Raw genomic sequence first — 24,848 nt, 5'->3', positions numbered from 1 at the left:
ACTTATGAACCCATGGATCCTTAAAAAGTTATTGTGAAAAGGGAGGTTTCATAGTGAAAGGGCAAAAGTATTGCATTGGGAGGTAGAAAATCTTAGCTTAGCTTCTTAATGGGGACAAGTGAATCACCATTCTGGGTATATTTCTATCTCTGTAAAATTGAGATGTTAGTTGGATCAAATGGCTTCTAAGTCTCTTCTAGGTGATCCCATGAATAGTCCTTCAATTTTTGTAAATAAAACTATTTGTGTATTGTTCCAAAGTTCCTGGCTGGAAGATTGTCTAAATGAAGGTATTATAGTTAAAGAATCTAGAAGAACTTCAGAGATCACCTTTTCCAATGCATTCACTTTACATGAGGTGCTTAGTTGCAGAGTTGGAGATTCAAACTAAGCCCTTCTGATTCCCAAGCTCACATTCACACAATGAGGTTTATGCTGTTTAAGAAAAAAAAAGTATTGGGATCTCTGAACTTATTTACTTGATATTTTGATACCCAGATTTCAACATAATTGGTTTCCTTTATAATCCAATGTATTTTATGTCTTAAAAGATGTTATGTTGAGAAGAGGATCCATGGGTGCTCCCTGATTATTAAAGGGGTCCATGATACAGCAAAGTTTAAACATTCTGGTTTTAGAAAGACTGACAGTGGGAACAGTACTTATGGGGATCCACACTTACCACATACAATAAAGTCTCTAGTTACTTGTCTCTATCCAACCCCAATGCTCTGGGATGGCTTTGCAAGGATAGAAGGACACTGGATTAATTTTTGGTAGTTTCTTTATTAAATGGTTATTTGCAAACTACAGTAAGAATGACATTCTGGAATAGGAACAGTGATAGAAGCCACTGCTGAAACATCAGGGCTCTCTACTTGCTAGGTTTGCTTCAGAAGGGCCCTGGAAGGGAGGAGCAGGTTTAAAAGTTGAACTGGAAGGCCTCTGTCACGTACTGCTTCATTGCCTCCAGGTTTGGCAGTGAGGAAGAGAGACTCATGACGTGCCATGTTTCCCCATCTGATGCCCCTGAGGTCTGGTAGGACAGAAGTCTTGCCCCTGACTTTGCCAGGAGACCTGGGAAAAGGAGAAAGGAAAAACCCGAATTTGTCTGAGGAGGTTGGACTCATCTAAGTTCTTTGCTTTAGAGACCAAATATACAACTTTTTCCACAGGTAAAACTGAGGAAAATGAGACAGATAGCAGGTTTGTGACTCGACCAGAACCAAATAGCTAGCAACTGCCTGGAGTAGAATTTGAATTTAATCTTTGTTGACCCTAAATCTGGAGCATTATGCACTGGGCTAAGTCCATCAGCCCATGGTTCTGTCACTGAGGGGATATGGAGGGCGGCTGGGTTCCCAAACTTATTAGTGACATTAGATTCTATAGTCTAGGGGGGGTCCCCATAAGAGTATAAGATCAAGACTGGAAGTCTGTGGTAACTTTGGGCTCCATCTCCAAGGTCAGTTTGGGGTTTGCTATGAGGTCCTTGCCACTTCATCCATCACCAGGATTGAGTTTCCAAGTTGGAAGTCCTAGATTACAAGGGTCCTCAAACTTTTTAAATAGGGGGCCAGTTCACTGTCCCTCAGACTGTTGGAGGGCTGGACTATAGTAAAAACAAAAACTTTGTTTTGTGGGCCTTTAAATAAAGAAACTTCATAGCCCTGAGTGAGGGGGATAAATGTCCTCAGCTGCTGCATCTGGCCCGCGGGCCATAGTTTGAGGACCCCTGTAGAAGGAAGGTACTGAGGTACTCATCCTAGAAGGACAACACTAGGTTGTCACTGCCACAGGCAAATTTTACTTGATGTCTCTGGCCCAAAAAAGGGGGTTCTGTCTTTGGCTCTAAAATTTGGCCTTCGTTTGGCCCAGGAAGCTCATTCATGGCCTCCCCAAAGTTACAACTTTGCAGTGTCAGTCACTTGCTTTATCTGCCCCATCCCACGTGAGCAGCCCCATGGGCAGCAGCTTGGGATCTTTCAAAGGATGCTCAGGGTTCAGATGACGACCTCTGGGTGTCGGGATGGAGACACCCTGAAACAAAGATGCTGGGGGAGAGGGGAGACCCCCAGGTCCCTTGGGCAGACACACAGACTCCAGGGAAGACCCTTTCCATCTCCTTGTGCAATTGTGATAGCCTAGGGACTGCTGGGCCCTGGAGAGCAGTAAGTATCACTCTTACCAATCATGGTGGGCAGCAGTTCTGGGTCAGAGGACCCGGCCCTGTAGAACAGCAGGGGGAGATCCCGGCGGAGAGGCACTTCTGGCCTGAAGACGGCGCCATTGAGCTCTTGCAGGACCGGAGTAGTGCCCTGGACTAAACCCACTGCTCTGTAAGGGGCTCCTGCCAGGGAGACGGTCAGCAGGCTGTCCCCGAGGCTCTGATCCAGAGGAGAGGCTGGATTATGTGTGGCAGTGACCTGGAGGCAAGAGGCAGCAAGAGGTAGAAAGTCAGCCCTCTGGATACTGTCTTAACGTCCGTTCTACAACTCCAAACACACACACCTAAAATACGGACCCTCCAAAATACATCTGGGAACCTGGCTCCTCCAAACGAGGTTTCCATTAAAATTTTAACTATCGGCTCCCAACCAATTCTCCAGCAGGCCTCTGGTTACATATTAAAGACAGGCAGCTCAGGTGGCAAACTGGGCATAATAGGTCCATAGGAATAATAATTGCATCTAATTCCCAGGGTTGTTGTAAGGATCAAATGAGGCAATATATACACACACACACACACACACACACACACACACACACTATATATATATATATATATATATATATATATATATATAGTGATTTGTGAAACCTTGAAAGTTATTTTCATTGTTATTATATCTGCTGATTCTTAGTTTCTTAAATATCCTTAGTTCTTTCAACTCATTTTTCTATGGCATCATTTCAGTCCCTTAATCATCTTGGTGTCAGATCAATAGATGCATTTCATAGGACCATAAATTTAATTGTAAGGGACCTTATAGAATCAATCTTCTCATAGGTGAGGAAGATGAAGCACCAAGAAATTATCACTTGCTCAGAGTCACAAGAGTTTGTAACTTTTGAGACAGGATTTGAATCCATATTTTACTGATTCCAAATAGAGTGACTGCTTGTACCAAACTGCCTCTTTGCTAGCGTTCCTTCCCAAATCCTTCTGGAAGCACAAGCATCCTTGGGATGTGGGGTTAGGTAGATCAGGCAAGTCACATCATGAGCAACACTCCCTCCTTTTAATTCCTGTGCAATTCCTCTTCAAAATTACTTTTAATGTTTGTGTAGACCCAATATAACCTGTGTAAAATTTTGAGAAAAAATATTATAGGAAGAAAGGAGGTAGGGAGTCCCAAAGCCCAGTCTGGGACCACTTTTGGTTTATGAATCAGGGTAGATGTGGTCTGGGGACATCTCAGATTTGGAGAAAGATTCATCAGTGAAAATGAAAATGCATAAATAATGCCGAAGTGCTTCTCAGACAGGAGGAGAGAAACACCCGCTGGGCAGGAGAGCCCTGGAGCCAGGACGTACACTGAGTCCAGCCTCTTGCATCCGGAGCTTGGCATTCACCAAGTTGACTTCTGCCTGACTGGCTGCTTCCTTCAGTAGCCCCACGATGACCGCAGGACTCAGAGAGTTCCCTGCGTTTTTCAGAGATGAACCTGGACACAGAGGGAAGGTCAGTACAATGTATGTCTGAATGGCATGTTTCTTTGTTGGAGAACACCCAAGAGATGCACTCTGACACTCAGAGGAGGAGAAATACAGCAGCAGAACATGCTGTCATATTTTTTTTGGTCCTCCTTCCCTCCTGTCATCCCTGGACAAAAGCACAAATCTTGGTCTGGACCACAAACTCATTATCTTCCAGCTCCATCCTCCAAATGTCCTCTGAGAACGATCAGAACTGCTTTAATTGTTTTAAACCACCGGCTTTTGGCTACACTCACAAATGGCTCAGGTCCTGATCAGCCAAGGATAGAAAACAGAGTGAAGAATAATGATTGGATCCAGCAAGTAACAAGAGCTCTGGATCTTGCAGAAGGCCCTTCACTCCGCAAAGCTAGGAATTGGGGATTTAATCGGAGAAGCAGATTGCTATCTTTAAACATTTAAAATATTGCTAAGAGAAAAAGACTTGGACTATTTTGTGTAGTTCCAGGACAGAGCTAGGACCAGAAATGGAAATCACAGGGAGGCAGATTTTGACTCATTCACAGAACTTTCTAACAATTTCAATTGTCTAAAAGTACAATGTTCTGCCATGGAACTGGATGACTGTTATTGTTCAATTGTTTTTTTTTTTCTAATAGCATCTGACTTTGTGACCCCATTGAGGGCTTTCTTGGCAAGACACTGGAGTAGTTTACCGTTTCCTTCTCCAGTGGCTAGAGTAAGAAGTCTGAAATTAGGAACACATCTTCCTGGGTCTGAATCTGGACTCAGACAATAGTGTGACCCTGGGCAGTCCCTTAACCCTGTCTGCCTCAGTTTCCTAATCTGTCAAACGTACTGGAGAAGAATTTCAATATTATATAATATTAAACATACTGAATAATCATAATCATATGAATAAACATAATGTAATCTATAATAATAAACTATAATGCTGATATAGTTTATTATTATAGATTACATTATACTATTAATGGTGATTTGTAAAGTCTTAAAATCCTAAACCACATTGATAAAAGTCAATTTTATAAAGCAAAAGAGGTAAGAATCCCCCTGGCTTTGCACTGATCCGAACACATCAGAAATATTTGGGGGAGAGTGAAGCACTGAAATATATCTAGAAAGCAATGACCAGGAAAAATTGGTATCCGAAAACCATATTCAGGAATAGTTTTAAAAGCTTGAGATGTTAGAATTTACGTGAGATATTAGAATTTCCGTAGCAGGCTAATTTCCCATCCCACCCCCTTTTTCACACCTCAGTTCTTTTACTGAGACAAAGTAAAATCTAGGCTCACCCTGTGTCACTACTTGGATGGACCCTCTGGGTGATCCAGCCCAGGCACGGATCAGTGCTCCCAGAGCTTCTGCCAAACCAATCCAGGGCTTGGTGCTGGGAGAGAAGGCGCTGGTGAGAGCCTGGGCATTCACCTGCAAGAAGAGGGAAGGCTGAGTAAGGACAGGAACAGTCAGAAATCAGGACTTCTGGACGGAGAGGGACACACAGAGAACTGAATACCAAAGCAGGGATCTCCCTTGCTCTCTGGATGCAACAATTCACCATCTCCATCCAAAGGATTTGGGGAGAATTCAGGCTACCCGAGAGTTGGAAGGGACCCCAGTGCCAGCTTCTCTAATCACACATGAAAAGGAATCCCCCAATAACATACAGGCAACTGGTCACCTCGTCTCTACTTGACCTCCAAAGGGGGCAAACCTACTGTCTCTTGAGGCAATCCACTCATGGACACCAAACTCCTTCCTTTTGTTTTTTCCCTCTTTGCAATTTCCTTTGGGGCTGAGAAAACACAATCTCTCTTCTATTTGTGAGTCCTTCACAGAGCTGGACAGCTATGAGCCAACCCAAGCATTCTCTTCTCCTTACTTCCCCTAAGCTGGGAGCAGGGCGTCTGCTCGGATCTGGATCCTCTTGGGAGTTTACATTTATTCTATTTCTGACCTGTTCTGATCTGCCTCTCCTCGGGCCACTTAGTGCCCCACCCACCTCGGGCTTATCGTGTCAGTGAGAAATTTGGTTCGGATGCCTGATTGTGATTGCCCACTGAAGCTTCTACCTCCAGAACTGCCAGCCCTCAGCCTCCTAAAGGAGAGAGGATTCTAGACAGCAAATCTGGTCTCATTCTTTTTTCAAAATGGTGGGTTTGTGTGTGTGTGTACATTATATGGTCATGTAGCAGAGAAATGTGATAAAAAATCACTTACCAAGGAGAATCAATCAATCAATCAATTAATATTTATTAAGCACTTTCCATGTTCAGGAACGAGAGCATGATAGCTACCTTTACCTAACTGAAGGGCTGGGGTATGAAAGAGATTTGTCCTACTTGGATATAGAAGGTGGAATTCTAGCAGGGAGAGGTAGAAAAGCAGATTTAGGCTCTCTATAAGAAAAAAACTTTCTAAGAATTCGTTTTCTGAATGTAGAATCAGTAGCTGTTCCCCTTCCACCGCAGGTCTTCCCCCAGACATTGGCTGACATGTCCCCCAGTTTGGAGAGGGGATCTTGGATCAAACACAAGTTGGACTGGGACCCTAACTTACTACATTCTGTGATTTTGCCAGAGACCACCAAGAATTCATTATAGAAAGCTTGATGATGGGGGTGGTACTTGAGCCAGGCTTTCAAAGATGTAGGATTTTAGTTGACCAAATGTTGAGTTGGGGTGGAGGAGCTCCCACAGGGAAAACAATCCAAAGTAGGGATAAAAGATCATGTTTTGAGGAAATGAAGGAGTACCATTATTGCTCAAACAAAAGTCAGTCCTGGAGCAGATTAGGGAAAAAAAAAAACTAAGAGGGCTTTAAATGGTGGACTGGGAAGTCTTTGAAGGGGAGAAGCACGGTAAAAATCAATGTTTAATTGGCGGTGGAGTGCAGGCTACATTGGGAGGCAGGTAGCCTAGTAATTGTTCATTATAATTTTTTTTTTTCTGAGGCAATTGGGGTTAAGTAATGTTCATTATCATTGATAGGAGGCTGGATGAGGAAATGGGATGGTGGGACTCGAAAGGATGGGAGAAAGCATAATGGAGGAAACCACAGAACTCCACAATTGACTGACTCCTGTTCTTGCACTGCCAAGGATAATGTACGAGCCGGGGTGGCTGAGGGAGTATAGAGATAGTCAGGAGAGGAGCGGTTGGCAAGCAGGGGAGAGAGAATTATCTTTAAAAGCATTGGAGAGAGGCCATTGATGGCATCCTGGACCCTGGGTCTCTTCCTTGAAAGGCAAGGAGCTCTTGCTTTGGAGGGAGGCTCATGGAGGCAAGTGGCTGGTAAGTTGGGGGGTCTCTAACACCCCCAGCCTCCTTCCTAGGGCACACCAGCTCCCTGATCTGCAGCCACCAGCTTTTAGTCACACAAAAGTCACCCAAGCCAATGGGCTTCTGGCAGAGCATCAGGGGGGATGCCCTGGGAAACGGCACCCCCTCTGCGCCTGGAATACAATGTAGCAGGGCTGTCTTTCACCGCTTCCTTCCCTCCCTCTCCCACCCACATCAAGCCTACAGTCCCTGGCCCCGACCCATGAAGGGGACAGACTCTGCCCAGAGTGCGGGGAGGGAGCCGTGTCTCATTTATCCAAATCCCCAGCCCGGGCACTGGTCCCAGTTCCTCCCTGCCCCTCTCTCTTCCCCCTGCTGCTTCCCAGCCCAGGCCCCTTTGTTCTCCCAGCTTTTGGTCCCCTCCCCTCTCCTCTCCCTTTCCCCGGCCCAGGGCATACTTACAACCCCAGACAAAGCCTTTCCCTTGACCATGTCCACGAACTGGACGGCGATCTCCTCCCCACAGCGGCTCTGGGCTTCCCTGGTGCTGGCGCCCAAGTGGGGGCAGCTGATGACATTCTCGTGGTTCACCAGGGCCAGGTCTCGGGGGGGCTCCTGCAAGGAAAGCGCGGCTCGGGTGAGGTTTCAGGCTTGCCCGGATCAGGACCAAGGGGCAGCAGCCGTCCCATATCACCCCTCGCCCCAGAGAGCAAAACCTAGAGAAAAGTGTCTGGCTGTTATAAGATCACATAGGAACCACATGCAAACCAAAAAGCCCATCTAAGCACTAGTTGTTATAATTACTCAGTATGATCAGTTAATGAAACTGAATTCTCAGAGAAAAGGGTCTGGTCTGATGCATTCAGTGCCTGACTGAATTATGGAAATAAAATGAGATGAGAACCAGAAATGAAGCAGGAAGACAGAAGCAGCATTCAAACTCTCTCCTGAGTATGGACCCAACCAGATTAAAATGTAATTGGGATATATTTGACAAAAATAAATAAAATACAACACAAAGAATGTTATGGATGGCTTTCTAAGTCCATCCCTCTTTCTATTGGAGTTTGATATCAATGCTTTAAAGCAGTGGTTCTCAAACTCTTGTTTTCAGTATCTTTATCCTATTAAAAATGATTGAGGCTCTCTCCAAAGCGTTTTTGTTTATCTGGATTATATTTAGACATTTACCATATTGGAAATAAAAACTATTTTTGAATTTGTAGACCCTCTAAAAGGGTTTCAGAGATCCCCAGGATTCTCTAGACTATACTTTGAGAACCACTGCTCTAAAGGAAGGGTAGCCTTGATTAGGGATTGGGGTAATTTGGTACTTTCTCTATAACTTATAATATTAGAGAATTTCCTAGAGCAGATTAGGTGATTTGTCCAGATGGTTTGTGTCAGAAGGAACACTTGAACCCAGGTTCCAGGCTAGCCAGCAATCTGTTCCCTCTGCTAAGTTGTCTCTCATTTTGCTTCTGGGTTACTCAGTTCTGAAGGTCAATATCCCCAAAGGACCTACTCAACAGAAAACAGGGAAATCCCCCTAAGACCTGTCCCCAGTTTGAGGCTGGGGGAGCAAGAAGGGAGGAGGGAGGATGTCTCATTTTCTCTTGTTTTGGACCAATACCAGGCATTTTGTTTAGACATCCCAGTTCTCACATCCCCCATGCTTTTCCCTCAAGATTCTGGTCCTCGCAATGCAGAAGCACATTTGTGAAGGCTCCAGCGATAAAACTGTGTGAATTCCTCACTCGGCTCGACACTTACTTCTGTGAACACATCCAGGGCAGCCCCCCCACACTGGCCCGACTGCAGGGCCCGCAGCAGGGCTCCCTCATCCACGATCCCTCCGCGGGCACAGTTCACCACACGGACCCCCTTCTTGCACTGGGCAAAGGTGTTGTCATTCAGCAAACCTGGGCAAGAGGAAGAAGGAGTTTTCCTATGAGCCAGGCTGCCTTCCCCATCCCCACCAAGGACCCCTCTTTTTCCTCAGATCTCTAAACTAGGGAAATGTGCTTTTCTTAGATTATGTTTGAGTTCCATTCCCCTGCGAAAGAGGGGATTTCTGACTGCCCTCATCACCTCACATTCAAGCCACTGAAATATCATGATGTAAAGTCTTTCCCCATTTCCATCCATCCTCCATTCATAATCACCTTATAATCATTCATAATCAAGTACGGATCTGACCATCTTACCAGCCTACTTAATAAAGCTCCAGTGATTCCCAGTGACCTGAAGGATAAATTTAAAATCTTCTATTTGGCGTTCAAAGCTCTTCATAACCTGCTTTTCAGACTTCTGATACTTCATCTACCTTCCATTCTGTAATCCAAAGATTTCTTTGGTTTTGTTCTCCTCTGCATGACACTCTAATCTCCTAACTCTGGACATCTGTCCCTTAAATATTTTCCCTTAAGTCCACTTTCTGGCTCCCTTTAAGTCCCACATAAACTCCTACCTTCCATAGGAAACCTTTCCCATTCTGCTTCAACAGCTACTTCCTTCCTTCTGTTGATTATCTGCAATTTATACACTCTATATTTTGTTTATACAAAGCTATTTGCATGCTTCTTTTCCATTAGACTATAAGGTCCTTAAGAACAGGAACTTTTTTTATATATATCTTTAGCACTTAGCATAGTCCCTGACATAGAGTAGGTATTTAATAAATATCTATTGATTGGCTGACCAATGCAATCATCTGGTCTTCTGGAGCCTGTGTCCAGTCCAAGACAAGAAGACTGGACAACTTACCTGTTGTTGAAGGCAGAAGAGGTGTATGGACAGTGATGAAGTCACAGATGGGCCATATCTGCGCCAGGGGCAGCTGCTTAACGCCAAAGGATGCTGAAACCTCTGGAGGGATGATGGGATCATATCCCACTGTCTGGTGATGGAAATAGAAGTGAAGGGTAAAGAAAGGAGAGGAAGGAGAGCAGAGAGAGGGATGGAAGTAAAAGAGAAGAAAAGAGAAAAAATGAAGGAATGAAAAATAGGAAGATGAGAGAAAAGGGAGGGGTGGAAAAGAGGAAGAAAGGAGATAGGAAGAAAGAGAAAAAGGGAAAGAAGAGGAGAAAGAGATAGAGGAAAAAGAGAGAAACGAGAGGAGAAAGAGAAAGAAATAAGGAGGAAAGAAAGAAAGAAAATTGAGTAATATAAGATCAAATGAACACAATTCCTCTAATAAAATTATGGCTACCCAATATGACCCTTGGATGGAAACAATGTTCTTAAAAGATTATTTATGAAAAAGAGAAAGGAAATTGGACTGTTTTTGGAAAGAACTAAATTAAATGTTAGCTGTTTCAGAATTAGGAAAACCTGAATAGGTAAAAAAAGAAAGAAGATGGAAGGAAGAAACTGGGCCAGACTAGGAGCTGATAAGAGAAGGAGGAAAGAGTTGATCTTAGGAGGAGGCTGAGTACTTATGATTTCAGAAGCATACAGAATGTTCCTTGTTCCCTGCAAGGCCAGAAGCAGGGCTGCAATTTTGCTGACACTTAAAGTTCCTTTGTTCTTTTATCTCATAATAAGTAATAAGGATGAAAATGCAAATCAGCCTGGAGGAAAGGGGGGCTGATATGGATTAGATCTGTAATTATATTAATAATGGGATTCCCACTTGAGGACATTCCCTGTACAATGCAGGGGAACACCTTTTCTGTAATATATCTTTAGAAACTTGCCTAGAGTATGTCTTCTTAAACTTCTTAAACCCTTATGACCTCTTTTTGCCTGAGAAATGTTTATGCAACCCCAGGTATATAGGTATATAAAATGGGTATACAAACTAAACATTTACTGATGATAAATTTTAAAGAAATTTATTTTAAAACAATTCTTTGGTACACATATGATTTGTTAAAGATAAAAGCAAATTTACATATTAATGAAATGAATGTTTATTTTTACAAAAAAAAATCTTGATGGAGTTATCTGATATCTTTGACTATTGGCAAATTTTCACCACCCCCCACATTCAGTTAAGGGTCCCCACACGGGGTCATGACTCACTGAAGGGGAAGTGGGAAGGGATGTCATAGGATCATAGATTTAGAGCCAAAAGGCAATTTAGCACCATCTAGTCCAACTCCTTTATTTGACAGATCAAGAAATTGAAACTCTGGGAACCTGTGACTTGCTTAAGATCCAAAGAGGACTTGAAATATAATCCTCTTTCTACTATATTATGTGCAATCATTCTTATCTTTATCATCTTATTCTTCTCATCTTTTCAATGAGCTTCAGATAGAAAAATTCTTGGGACAAACTGTTTTAATTCCTTTATGATCAATAATTTACATATATTACAAAGGTGGATAAAAAGCTGCTTCTTTTATTGAACAAAAATATTAGAGTAAAAGCTCATCCTCGGCAAATTTCCGGAGAGCATCCTTATAACACCTCCTGTAACAGGAGGATCTGCTTCCCCAGTGATTGATTTATTTGAAAAGACTGTATTTCATGAAGCTTGGAGACTTTGAATACTTGGGATGGTGAAGTCTACTCAAAACATTGTTCTTCAGTTTTTGGAAATTAATATTATGTCTGTGCAATTATCAGGGGCAACAGTTCAGTCTGTGAAAATGGTCTGGTTCCAGAGCAGTTTATTCCAAGACAGGACTTTCCATGTATAAATCTGTAGAATGGGTATATGTACTTTGTTGTCTATTGGTCCATGAAACATAACAAGCTCCCCATGCATCCTTCTGCCAATGAGGTGCTAAACTTGGCTGGGTACGTGACAGCATTACATTTATTAGAGATAGACCTCTATTATTTCTTTTGTTACAGTTCAGTCATTTTTCACTCATGGCTAGATATTTTGTAACCCCTTGGGGGGGTTCCTTGTCAGAGACCCCAGAGTGCCATTTCCTTCTCCAGCTCATTTGACAGATGAGGAAACTGAGGCAGATGGCATGAAGTGACTTGCCCAGCCACTAAGTGTCTGAGGCTGAATTTGAATTCAGGAAGAGGAATCCTCCAACTCCAGACCCAGGACTCCATCACTAGAAGCCCTTGCAATGTAAATTAACATTGTCCTAAGTTCAGCATCCTTAAAGACAAAACTTCTGTAATTTCCATTAGTGGCTACAGCACCTTCATGAATGCACCAGAATCTGTCTGACTTGGTATCTGTCTGAGACTTCTTTGTCAATATATAGATGTCACCCACGGAGCCCCTTTTGAGTCTGCTTTCTATCCCATTCATTTTAAAGGATCCTTCAGGAAGTAAGCAGCTTATGGATAAGAAAGGTGCATACTTTTTTTTTTTTTTTTCTTTTTACCAGCATTGACTGTTACTTAGTAAAATAGACATTTTGAGTAACAAAATATTTATTATTATTTTAAAAGTTGATATAATTTGTGATGAAATAATAGGCACTTCAAGGGATCATGGAACTATAGATTTAAATGTTGAAAGGATCTTAGAAGTAATTTTACAAATTACAAATGAGTAAACTGAGACTCAGAGTGATTTCATAGGTTCATAGGTCTAGAGCTGAATGGTATTTTTGAGGCCATCTAGGTTGGTTCTGTCATTTTACATGAAAGGAAACTGAGGTTCAAAGATGTTAAGGGACTTGTGTAAGATGACATAGGTTACATAAAATTTGGCTAAACACCAAATCCAAAGCTCTTTCCGCTGCTATTTTCCCAGTGATCCTGCTTTGAATATTTTTGTATATGTGTTTTTTCTGTCAATAATTCTTAGGCTAGAAACCCAACAGTACTTTTCTGAATCAGAATATGAACAATTTAGTGATTTTTTTCTTTGCATAATTGAAAGAAAGGATTTAAAAAGGAATCCAAAGCTCTTTCCACTGCTCTTCTCCCAATGATCCTGCTCTGAGTATTTTTGCACATATACTTTTTTTGGTCAGTAACTTTTAGGGTAGAGACCCAACAATAGCCTCTCTGAATCAGAATATGAACAATTTAGTGATTTTTTTCCTTGCATAATTGAAAGGAGGGACTTTAAAAGGAAACCAATGCATGAAACAGTCATTGCACTGTGAGATCTGACACAGGAGGAATTTGATGGACTTGCTCATGATCCTTAGAGGATGTGCTAGAGAAGATGCTTTGAATATTTAGTAATTAGATTTAAATGAGGTATTAGTGCTCTTTCTCTGAGGATGAGGAGGGCAAAAGACCAGAAAGTCATTTTTCCTGAATTAAATTAGTTTTGAGGGCTCCAGTCTTGGGGATTTTCTCTTTCAGGAGAGGCTGCAGTGAATAAGAATAGAAGTTTGTATCTTGCTGCAAATATTTGGTCCAAGGCCAATGGCACCTGGAATGCCTTTCCATCAGCAGGGAGCATGGTGCCTCAAGAATGTGCTGGACAGCTCTGTTCCTAGACTCTGATTGGAGAAGAGATAGGCCCCAGGTGGGCAGACTGTGATTCAGGATGATGGGTGTTGTACCCATTCTCCAACTGTTCTCATATTCCTCAGGCACGAATTGTTGTTTTTCAATTTGTTTCCGTCATGTCTACTCTCCCTGATTCCACTGGGGAGTTTTCTTGGTGGAGATACTTAAATGCTTTTCCATTTCCTTCACCAGTCATTTGACAGATGAGGAAACTAAGGCAGACAGAGTGAAGTGACGTGTCCAGGATCACACAGCTATAAGTGTCTAATGCCAGATTTGAACTTAGGAAGATGAGATTTCCTAATTCTGGGTTGGCACTCTATCCATCAGACCATTTGTCCATGCATGGGTACATAGAGACATAACTATAAGAATATTATAGGGTTACAGAACCTTGATTGACTTATAGTCTGTACTCAGAATTCTTTTTTATGTATTAATAAGATTTATTGATTTTCCCCCTATTCTGCCTGTTTTTTTTTCATTACAAGAATTTTTAAAAATCTGGACAAATTAGTTTTTTTAATATAGGAAATATATTAATTAAAACTTTTTCTTTTCTTTTTTGTCATTGCAAATTTTTTTTTTTATTTTGGGAGGTATTTTTTTATTAAGGCTTTTTAGTTTCAAAGCATATGCATGTATTCCAAATTATTTCTCTCCCTTCCCTTCATCTCCTCCCCTAGACAGCAAGTAATCCAATATAGGGTAAATATGTTTAATTCTTCTATACATATTTCCATAATTATTATGCTTGTGCTCAGAATTCTTTGAGGGATCTTTATTATCTATCAAATAAAATTCAGACCTCTCAGTCTAGCATTTGAATCTCTCCACTATCTGGGAAGACCCTGTTTTTTTAGTCTTAACTCACACTATTCTTCCTTTCCATATAATCCAAACTTTGCTTGTATAATGTGCATATTCAATTTTACATCTGTTTCTCACCTTTTCCTGCCTTCATGTCTTTCCTTATGCTGTTCCCTATCTTAGGATTTCTCCACCCCATGCTATTCAGCGTTGTTCACAATTTACATTCTCCCAGTGAATTCTTCATTCATCTATTACTACTATCAGCTAGTATTGATCCAGCACCTATTGTGTGCTAGGTAATCTGCTAAGCACTTCATCAATATTATCTCATTTGATCCTCGCAAAAACCTTAATATGGAGGTGCTTTAAGACCCCTATTTTACAGATGAAGACAAACAAAAGTGGGTGACTTACTCCTAGTCACAGTTATTAAGCATCTGAAGTTGGATTTAATCTCTCAAATCATCCTGATTTTAGAATCAGTGCTGTATCTATTATACAATTTAGCTGCCTAATTAGAAATGCCCTCCTAAAATGACTTAAGAAAGCACCTAGTACCTTATCTGTGCACTAATTATGACTATATATTATTATAATTTTATATTATCTCTCTATTTGATACAGTATACTCTATGAAGACAGATAATATATTTTGAATAAATAAAAAACCTATCAATTAGGTGCCTAATATGTGCAGAGCAACTTTTTTACCCTAATTTAATATAAATTTATTATTATTATTAAAATATGGTTCCTATTTTCCAGGAGCTTATATTCAAGTAGCTTAGCACCCGATATGGGACTCTGTACAAAGCAGATTCTTATTTTTTTGAATTTTTTGAATTTATTGAATGAAGGAAGGGATTATACACTTCCCAAAAGCCCCTCTGAGCATTATTCCTATGATTTTATCCTATTTCCATATGATGAGTGGAGACAAAAGACAGACATTTCTAGGAGCCTCGGAATTGAAGAAAATCACTGTTCTCAGGACAGAATCAGAAATCATGTGGGTGATAGTGATTGTATCAGACTGATTCAAAATATTGTTCTTACCCTCATAGAATAGTATCTAGTAAGGAAAATAACACTTGTATTGATCATGACACAAAAAAAATATATGATTATAATCAGTACATAGATGAGGTACAGATTAAATGCTTTCTGAGGTTATTTGGAGTCCAGCATCCAAGATATTAGCAAACACATCCTACTAAGCAAAGCAGGCCATTAATACCTGAAAATCCAGTTATTCCTTCACATAGTTGGACAAGGGCTAAATGTATTTACTACAGAGAAGGGACAGGAAAAGTTTTCAAAGCAGTCTGGAAAATCTAGGGCCGACCGAGAAATGAGAAAGAAAAAAGCAGAGAGAGACTGACCGGATCCCTAAAGATCCCTAACCAGCGGGTCATCCTAGGGCTTACAGAGCCAGCTGAGTCTTTGCCAAAAACATAGAAAGTCAGCCCAGAAAACATTCTCGATCACCGAGTCTCAAGGAAGGCTATTACAAACCCTCTCTGTTTGCAGTGATCAGCCGGCTAACACAATGACACAGTCATTTCAAGCTCTGGGGGAGGAATGAAAGGGTGGCTCTGTGTGAGTGTCAGGGAAACAGGGGAGTGGACAATGAGAGCCATGATTCCTGTCCAAATGCCCTTGAGTTCAGGGCTGTATTCCCAGGCCAATTTATTGAAGGCATCAAAAATAGCAGGGAGAGAGCTCAGGCAGTGAATGTTGGTGGTAAATTGCAAGGTATATGGACAGAATAAATGATATATATTTTCTAAAATGAAAATTTCATTTTTTTCTTTTTTAAAATAATATTTAGACTTTAAGCAGAAGTTTAATGTGTTTCCCAGAAAAAAAGGAGTTACAGCCTTCACTACAAATAATACCTCATTGGGGGTTGATATTATAGATTTAACTAGGACCTTTTCTCTGCCCCTGATTAAGCAAACTACGCTTTCAGTCTCTGCCTGAGGTACTGGATGAAGGCAAGGGCACCTTCAATCCTGTGATATTCCTTGACCCTAACAATATATGTTCCCACTTAATCTTGAATCTCTTGTTATTTTTTTTTGCTCTGTATTAATTAAATTTTTTATTTTCATCAGAAAAGTTTGTGTTTATAAGGTTGGCATTTGCTTATACATTTCCTAGCATATGGTCAATATTTGCCACAAACAGATGAGCAATAGCTTGCATCTAGATTTTGTCCTCAGCTCTTGACTCTTTTGCTGCCTTTACTCCACCTCCTGTCCCACCTTATACCTGGACTAATGCAATAGTTTGCTGGGGCTTTCCCTGACTAGTCTTTCCCTATAACAGTCCGTCCACTTGGCTGTTACATTATCTTCCTAAAGCACAAATCTGACTACGTTAATCCCTTGCTCAAACTCCAGTGGCTCCTTGTCACCTTGAAGCTCAGATTTAAACCCCTCTGTTTGGTCTTCAAGCCCTTCCCCATCCATCCTTCCCTTATATGACCCCCACCCTTTGCCCCTCCAAACCCATCAAAATCTGAGAGCCAACGACACTGACTTCCTGGATATTTTTCTCACCAGACACTCCATTTAATGCTTTTGAGCATTTTCACTGGCTACATCTCATTTGTGGAATTCTCTCCTGCCTTATCTCTGCCTTCAGCTTTCCTGGTTTCCTTCAAGTTCTACATAAAAGACCATTTTCTATGAAATACCTTTCCTGATTTCCTTTAATATTATTTTCTTCCCTCTGAGATTACCTCTAATTTATCCTTTCCAAATTGTGTTGGTATGTAGTTGTTTGCATGATGTTTCTCCTGTTAGATTCTCCTTTCTTGCCTTTCTATTCCTAGTGATTACACAATCCCTGGAATATGGTAGATGCTTAATAAATACTTATTGGTTAATTGTTTCCATTCATTAATGGCCAGAGAGCTATCACATCTAACTTTTCTAACAATCTACTCAAGTTTTTAACATCTTTTTTGTTTATAGTTTCATTAGATTTACCTAGTTCTGAAACACACACACATATATAATTGATATTATTCCATTATTTATCCATTTTTTCATCCATTATTTATCAATCCATTATTTAAGCATATGTATCTATTTTAATTGTCTATTTTTTCACTGTTGCCTTGATGATATTGATTGCCACCTTTTAAAAAAAATACACTTGAGGCACAATAAATTCTGCTTCAAAAACCTCTAATCTTAACTTGCTGTGAATCTATAAGTTTTATATGTTTCTTTCTTTTAGAATATTGCCAAATTCTGTTTGTAATCCATTTTACTAGTATTTTCCATTTTATGTGTTAATTCATACCATTTATATTCATGGTTATATTATTTTTGGTGTCTTTCCTTTTTTCATAATTTCTACTTTTTTTCCTCCTCTGTAACTCTTTCACCCCTCCTTATAAAAAAGAAGATGGAGAAAGAAAAGAAAAGTGATCAACACTGAGAATCTATACTGGAAGTTTTCTGATCCCACTTCCTTTTCCTATCTCAAACCATGTTCACTGGTTTTTTAAATTTTTATTTTAATTCTATTTGGCACACACCTCCTGAAGTTGATTTTGCTCTCCTCAAATCTTCTCCCAGTCCTATCCTGTTAAATTTAATGTATTTCTACACCAAAATCTTTTTGCACATGTTTAAACTTTCCTTTTGCTTATTCACAAAATACTGAAATTTATGCGATGTCTGTTCTTTCTCCCTCCTTCTATAACCTATTTTCTCTTTTCTCCTGTGTTTACATTTTAAAGATTCTACCCAGCTCTGGTTCTTTCACTGGGAATATTTGAAATTCTTGTGAATTCTCATAAAGGTAATTTCTTTCTTTAAATTATATTCAGTTTTGCAGGATAAATTACTCTCTCTTATAAATCTCCCTTTTGGAATATTATATTTTAAAAGTTTCTCTAACTCTCACTTTAAAAATGATTGTTCTGGTGTTCTTTTAGCTCTCTGAAGGGGTGTTTGTGCAAAATCTGGGCTTTTGTGCATTGATTTCATCTGCAAATTTGACTCCTCTCAAATAGTAATAAAATGGCATCAATCCAAGAGCCTCAGTATCCCATCCAAGATCTGTCTCACTAAGTCTCTCATCTCTCACAGAGACACAAAAAAAGTTCTCCAAGACCCGAAAGATAAAGCTGGAAAGGCCAAGCTGATAAAAAAGGACATTGCTGAGAAATATCATCCAGTTTTTATAAGAAATCCCAGATCAAATAGAAAGGGCTGTAATCCACCCACGTTGGTCTGCTAACTGATAGAAGGGCAGAGCTTGATGTTCCTCCAGTTACTGTGATCCCAAGAGACCACAGTGTATTATTCAACGTAATTTGTCCTATAGAGAAACTTCAAGTGGGAGGATTTCTGTTCATCCCAAGGAGAGATGAAATAATTCAGTGAGGAAACCATGAAACATTCAGAGGGACTGAAAAATCCTAAAGCCTCAACTGACTCACCCTGCAGAGTAACATGGGGGCCGCTTCAAAATAAGCCCTCATTTAAAAGAAATAGTCAGGGCTATATGAGTCCAGGTATATGTCTCTCTAGAGCTTCTCTGGCTCCCTTTCAAATTCAAATACCCTTGGGAAAGACTGTGTCTTAATCCACAGCTAATGCCCTAATTATTAAATATAATAATAAACTGTTGTTGGAGTTGTGAATTTATTCAATAATTCTGGAAAGTAACTTGGAATTATACAAAAAAGTGACTTAAAATGAATAAATTCTTTGTCTCAGAGACCCTTATTTTGGGCACATTGTCCCAGGAGGTTAAAGACAGAAAGACAAATGCTATATATAAATAAATATTCAAGCAGCATTGGGTGGGGGGTAGTAGAGAAAAACTAGAAATAAAATAAGTGGTTACTGATTGGAGAATGGCTGAAAAAAAAAACTTGTGGTATATGAAAATAACAGAGTATTTTATTGTAAGAATATGAAAAATGAGGGCTGCTGGGTGGTAGAGTGGATAGAACATTGACTCTGGAGTCAAGAGGATCTGAGTTCAAATCCAGCATCAAACATGTGATACTTATTAGCTGTATGGCATTGGGTAACTCATTTAATCCCAATTGCCTTACAAAGGAAGGAAGGAAGGAAGAAAGAAAGAAAGAAAGGGGGGAGGAAGGAAGGAAGAAAAAAGAACAGAAAGGAAGGAGGAAAGAAAAAAGAAAGAAAGAAAAGGAATATAGGAAATGAGCAATATGAGGGAATTAGAGAAACAGGAAGAAAGTAAATAGAACCAGGAAAATAATATTATAAATGACTAACAAGGTAAACAGAAAGACCAATGAAATGAAAGTTTCATTTCATTGAAACTATTTAATCTGGTTCTATCTCTTAGGTAAACAAATGTACTTTTCTCCTTTTCTGGAGATGGAAGATAGTGAGTGAACAACGTTGATATGATGGTAGATGAAGTTCATGTGGCAGTTATTTTTCTTGAATTGTTTTTTTTTTTTAAACTTTGTTAACAAGGGTGGGCAGACCTTACTCTGAGACCTTACTCGTCCCTAGGCACTCTGTGCCTCATTGCTGCTCCTTGAACAAGACACTCCATCTTTTGAGTTTGGGTATTTTTCACTGGCTGTGATCCATACCTTAAATATACTCCCACCTCCTCATCTATAGAGCTTCTAGTTTCACTGGTATCTTTCAAATCCCCATTAAAATTCCATTTTCTAGAGAAAGCCCTTCCTGATCCCCCTTTCCTCTGTTTGATTCCCTCCAATATAGCCTGTATATTTTTTATTTTATATAGTTGGCTAAACATTGTCTCCTCCACATCTGCATTTGCTCCTCAATGCAGAGAAAAAGAACTATTAACTAACAGAATACTTTAGTTCTGCTGACCTTTGTCCATGAATGTTTGTTTTCAGGGTCCCTGTGGCTTTGGGTTGGGTAATTCCCCAAATACATTGCTAGGATCATATCAGCCTTCTATTCAACAATCATCAAATAAACCCTCTGAAATCTGGATCCAACCTATTTATCCAACTGTATTTCGTATTATCCCTCTTTATTCTCACATATGATACTCTTTCATGAATGAGCTTTTTCGTTGCTACCCCTTATACATCAGGCATTCTTCTAGCTTCCAATCTCAACTAAAGTCACACATTTTTCCCAAAAAGTCTTTCCCAGTCCTCCTTAATCTAGTACCTTCCCTCTGAGATTATCCCCAATTTATTCTGTCTATATCATGTTTATATAAAGGGGTTTGCATATTGTCTCCTTCACCAGCTCTGTCTATTGAGCTACCTAGGTGCCTCAGCATCCCCCATATTTTTTCCTAGGATTTCCTGAATTTGTATTCACCCCACTTTTTTCTATCTCCAAAGCTCATCATAGTACTTGGAACATAAGAGACACATAATACATGTTTATTGACTGACTAATAAGAGGTAATCAATAAACATTTATTGATTGAATTTAAACTGTTTCATGCTCTACATTAACCATGAAGCTTTTAAACTATTGTCCCAGAAGAAGAATCATAAAATGTTAGAGAAAGTCTCATAATCTAGACTAGGGAGAAAAAAAATTTAACAAATGGAACCCAAGCTAGAAGTAACTCTAGTTTAGCAAGTCTCTGCAACTGACGTTTCCAGCTGGATTCCGAAACTGTTCTTGGGGCAAGGAGTCAACAGCGGTGGATGTGTTACCCATGATTGTCTGATAATCTGTCCAAATATTGTTCCCTTCAACGAGCTTTGTTTGTTTTCACAAATACGGTAAAAGTCCAAAATCACATACAACAGGGCCATCTGATTTCTGCTGCAGTTCACCTGCTACCTCTGTTCTCTGAAGCTCAGGGAATACTCCATTTGGGCTGTCTTTTTATTTTCAATGTTTTCTTGATACTCTCATATTTATATATTTTTCTTTTTTCTTTTAATTTTTTAGTATTTTATTTTTCCCTAGTTATGTGTAAAAATAATTTTTAACTTTTGTTTAAAATTTTTTCCCTTTTTAATTACAGCTTTTTATTTTCAATATATATTTTTCAATTTATATATATAATATATTATAATATATATAATTATATAATATGATGTGATATATTATATATATAATATATGTATAATATAATGTATTTTTAAACATTACTGTCATTTCCCAATGATTCCTGTCTTATTTACCTAAACAGTTCTGGCAATAAAGTACAATTAAGTCAAACAGATAAATACACTAACTATGTCTAATCATGTAGGTATCATTCTCTTTAAGGAGAGGGAGTGTTTTTTAGTTTAAAAATAAAAACACCCCCAAAATGTTGTTTTTCTAATAAGAAGGAATCAGCTAGAACACTTAGGAATTAGAAAGACATATTAAATAACACTTAGAAAACATTTCAAATGGCCATGCATAACTTCATCTTTTTTTGTTTTTGTTATTGCTCCTATACATCCTTACAAATAGGCAGGAGGAGGAGCAGGATTCATCATAGTCACAGATCACTAAAGTCTAATCTTACAGAAAACTGGGTATTTTTCATTTAAAAGGAAAAATTTCTTTTTCCTCTAAAACCTAAATGAAGACATAGATCTAAAACTAGAAGGGATCTCAGGAACATTTAATTGGATTTTATTTTACAAATGAGAAAATTGAGTTTAAGTGAGTTTTTCCTGGTTTTCCAGGTAGTAAATCTTTGGCTTAAGGTTAGGACTCTTTCTATTACACCACAGAAGAAACTAGTAGGGGCAGGGCTGAGGGATCAACCATACCCTTATCTCAGCAAGTGCATGGAAAGATAAGGAGGTTTTGTTGTAATTATGCAATCTTAAAAATATAATAATAAATGTTGGCTAGTCAGTCTGGAAAAAAAGATAAGGGAGATTGACAAAACTGTGTTTGGAAACTGGAAGGAGGGTCTCTTTATCTATAACCTAAAGAAACATTGGTGGTCAGAGCAAGGGATTTGGAAAATGATTCAGAGATGATTGTTCTTGTCCAAGAACCATGACCTCATTTGGGGTTTTCTTGGCAAAGATATTGGAATGCGTTGCCATTTCTTTCTCCAGCTCATTTTACAGATGGGGAAACTGAGATAAATAAGGTGAAGTGACTTCATACAGCTAATAACTGTCTGAGGCTAGATTTGAACTCATGAAGGGGAATCTTCCTGTCCCCAAGCCCAACACTACGGTACCATCTGGGGGTCCCTCAGAGTGGAAAGCCATAAATCTCAAAGGGAAGGGTTAAGTATTGAGGGGAATGGGGGGAAATCTCCTTCAGAAGGTGAAATTTGAGCCAAATCTTGAAGCAAGCCAGAAAGGAGGCAGAGGGGAGGAGGAAGGACATTCTAGACAGAGGAGACAAGGCAGTGATAAAGCATGAAGATAGGAGAGGTAACAGAATAGCCAGAAGGTTTTTTGTTATTTTTGGAGAGAAACTGGAGCATCTTCATATGTTGAAGGATGGTTTGCAGCAAGCCCCAATGGAGTCATTATAGATGAAGATGGGCTCCTTGCTCCTTACCTTCATCCCAAAGGACTGCATCCTGGTGGCCACTTCTCTCCCGATTCTCCCCAGTCCTAGGATTCCCAGTGTTTTCCCATGCAGCTCGGTCCCCATGAACTATAAGAGAACAGATAGAAGGTGTGAACATTAAGTGAAGCCCCCCAAAAAGCTCTGATGATTATATGAGAAGGGAAAGAAATAGTGACAGTTATTCACCTTCTTTCGTTCCCATTTTCCATTCTTCATGGAAGCTGCAGCTTGGGGGATTTGCCTAGAAAAAGAGAATTAGACATGATCTCCATCATCCTAGATAGGACACGTACTCTGGACTTGAATAATCATAGTCTTTCTTACCATCACCTTAACTATAGAAATATCAAAAGTTCAATTCTAGTCATCTATAGGATGGCTAGTTCTTGGGGGCAACCTAGATTTACAATTAGAAATACTGAGGAAATTCCTGGGGAATATACATGAAGATGAGTTTAAAATTTATAGTTCAATCCCTAGATGAGAGGCAAGGGGCCCACTAACTAGCTATAGGTCATAAAATCATGAATTTAGAGCTGAAAAGGTCCTTCCCTCAGAGACCATCTAGTCCAACCTCTTCATTTTAGAGATGAAGAAACTGAGTTAGCAGATAATTACATGACTTGCCTAAACTTAAACAGTAAGTAAGCTGCAGAGGGAAAATTTTGAATTCACACTGAGATTTTAGCAAAATAATTTTTTAAATCTCTCATTCTATTCTTGTAAAAAATTCTGAGATGCAGGTGCTGAATGATAGTACAGGTAAGGAGATTAGAAGCTAGCTGAATATACAGACATTAAAGGAATTGCTTAAAAGTTTAATAATACCTCCAAAGGAGGCTTCCCATGGAATATCATCTGCTTAGCTATAAGCTATTTAACAATTTCTTTTTTAATTAATTTGGATAGTATCAAAACGGCATAATAAAGAATCTAAGAGTCACTGCTTTAGAATATCTTAGGGTTCTGAATGCTACTGAACTATTGGTATTGGATTAATAGGTGAATAGGACTACAAAGAAACCATAAACTTACCTGGCTAGACTCATGATCATCCCACAGGTGAGTTCAGCAGCACTGAGACTGTTCCCATTAGGAGTGCTGAAAGTCAAAGCAAAGAAAAAATCATCAGTGGAACTAGTGAATTGTACCAGTTGTTCCCACTCAAAGTAGAATCTTAATAATTTCAATCAAATTTCAGTATCTCATTCTGGATTCTCTTTCCTGAATTATTTCTTATCAAATCTCATAGTAATTTTTTTGTCAGATACTTTGTCTCAGAGTTTAATAGATCAATAAATTTATATAGTCTTAACTAATTAGGACTTTAAGGTTTGCAAAGCAACTCCTCCCCCCCAATTTTTTTAAACAAAATTTTTCCTCTAGAACTTCATTTCTCCCTTATGTAAAAAAAGACTATTCTGTCAATATGTGGCTAAGGAGTGCTAAAAATCAAAGCAAAGAAAAATTCATCAGTGGAATTAGTGAGTTGTACCAGTTGTTCCCACTCAAAGCAGAATGTTAATAATTTCAATAAAATTTCAGTATCCCATTCTCAGTTCTCTTTCCTGCATTATTTCTTGTCAATTCTCATAATATTATTTTTTATCAGATACTTCAGTCTCAGAATTTAATAGATCAATAAATTTATATAGTTTTAACTAATTAGGTCTTTAAGGTTTGCAGAGCAACTTCCCACCTCAAAATTTTTTAAACAAAATTTTTCCTCTAGAACATCATTTCCCCCTTATGTGACTATTCTCTCAATACATGTATGTGTCTTGGCAGACAGCATTGCATAGGTAAAGTGATTTGCAAACCTTAAAGTCCTAATTAATTAGATTTGGGCTAATTTGGAATTCTTTGAGCCCAAGATCACTGAGAGCTCAGAACATGGTAGAGTATATAAAACTTCTCCAGAGATAGGCAAACTTATATACATACATGCTTATAAAGACAAACAAGGAAAATGAATAAATAACAATAAATCCCATAAAGCCTTTTTTCACGCTTCTTCAAGGACAATCAGATCTGCAAAAGCAAGGTGGTGAACCAGCCTTTAAACAGCACTCTTCAAATACATTGATTGCCGATATCTCTAGCATGATAAAGAGGAATATTGGCTGGAGTCTTTGCCTTCCTGATTGCAGTAATTGGGTAATAGTGAATGTTCTTATTGCTCTTT

At 39.3% G+C, this 24,848-nt stretch overlaps 1 protein-coding gene across 1 annotated transcript in view; it reads right to left on the bottom strand.

Moving 5' to 3' along the window:
- Window positions 1–766: 766 nt before the first annotated feature.
- Window positions 767–24,848, bottom strand: part of PHGDH (phosphoglycerate dehydrogenase) — a 33,747-nt gene continuing 9,665 nt past the window's right edge. Inside the window, exons 3-12 of the mRNA XM_031967386.1 lie at window positions 23,699–23,764; window positions 22,850–22,904; window positions 22,652–22,750; window positions 9,732–9,864; window positions 8,739–8,887; window positions 7,428–7,580; window positions 4,980–5,112; window positions 3,538–3,668; window positions 2,189–2,426; window positions 767–1,077 (exon numbers count right to left, since the gene is read on the bottom strand). Of these exons, the coding sequence (XP_031823246.1) occupies window positions 923–1,077; window positions 2,189–2,426; window positions 3,538–3,668; window positions 4,980–5,112; window positions 7,428–7,580; window positions 8,739–8,887; window positions 9,732–9,864; window positions 22,652–22,750; window positions 22,850–22,904; window positions 23,699–23,764 (1,312 nt within the window). The 3' untranslated portion in view covers window positions 767–922. The remainder of the gene's footprint in view (window positions 1,078–2,188; window positions 2,427–3,537; window positions 3,669–4,979; window positions 5,113–7,427; window positions 7,581–8,738; window positions 8,888–9,731; window positions 9,865–22,651; window positions 22,751–22,849; window positions 22,905–23,698; window positions 23,765–24,848) is intronic.

This window comes from Sarcophilus harrisii, chromosome 4 (assembly GCF_902635505.1).
Source record: "Sarcophilus harrisii chromosome 4, mSarHar1.11, whole genome shotgun sequence".
NCBI lineage: Eukaryota > Metazoa > Chordata > Mammalia > Dasyuromorphia > Dasyuridae > Sarcophilus > Sarcophilus harrisii.
This window is presented reverse-complemented; position numbering and strand designations above follow the sequence as displayed.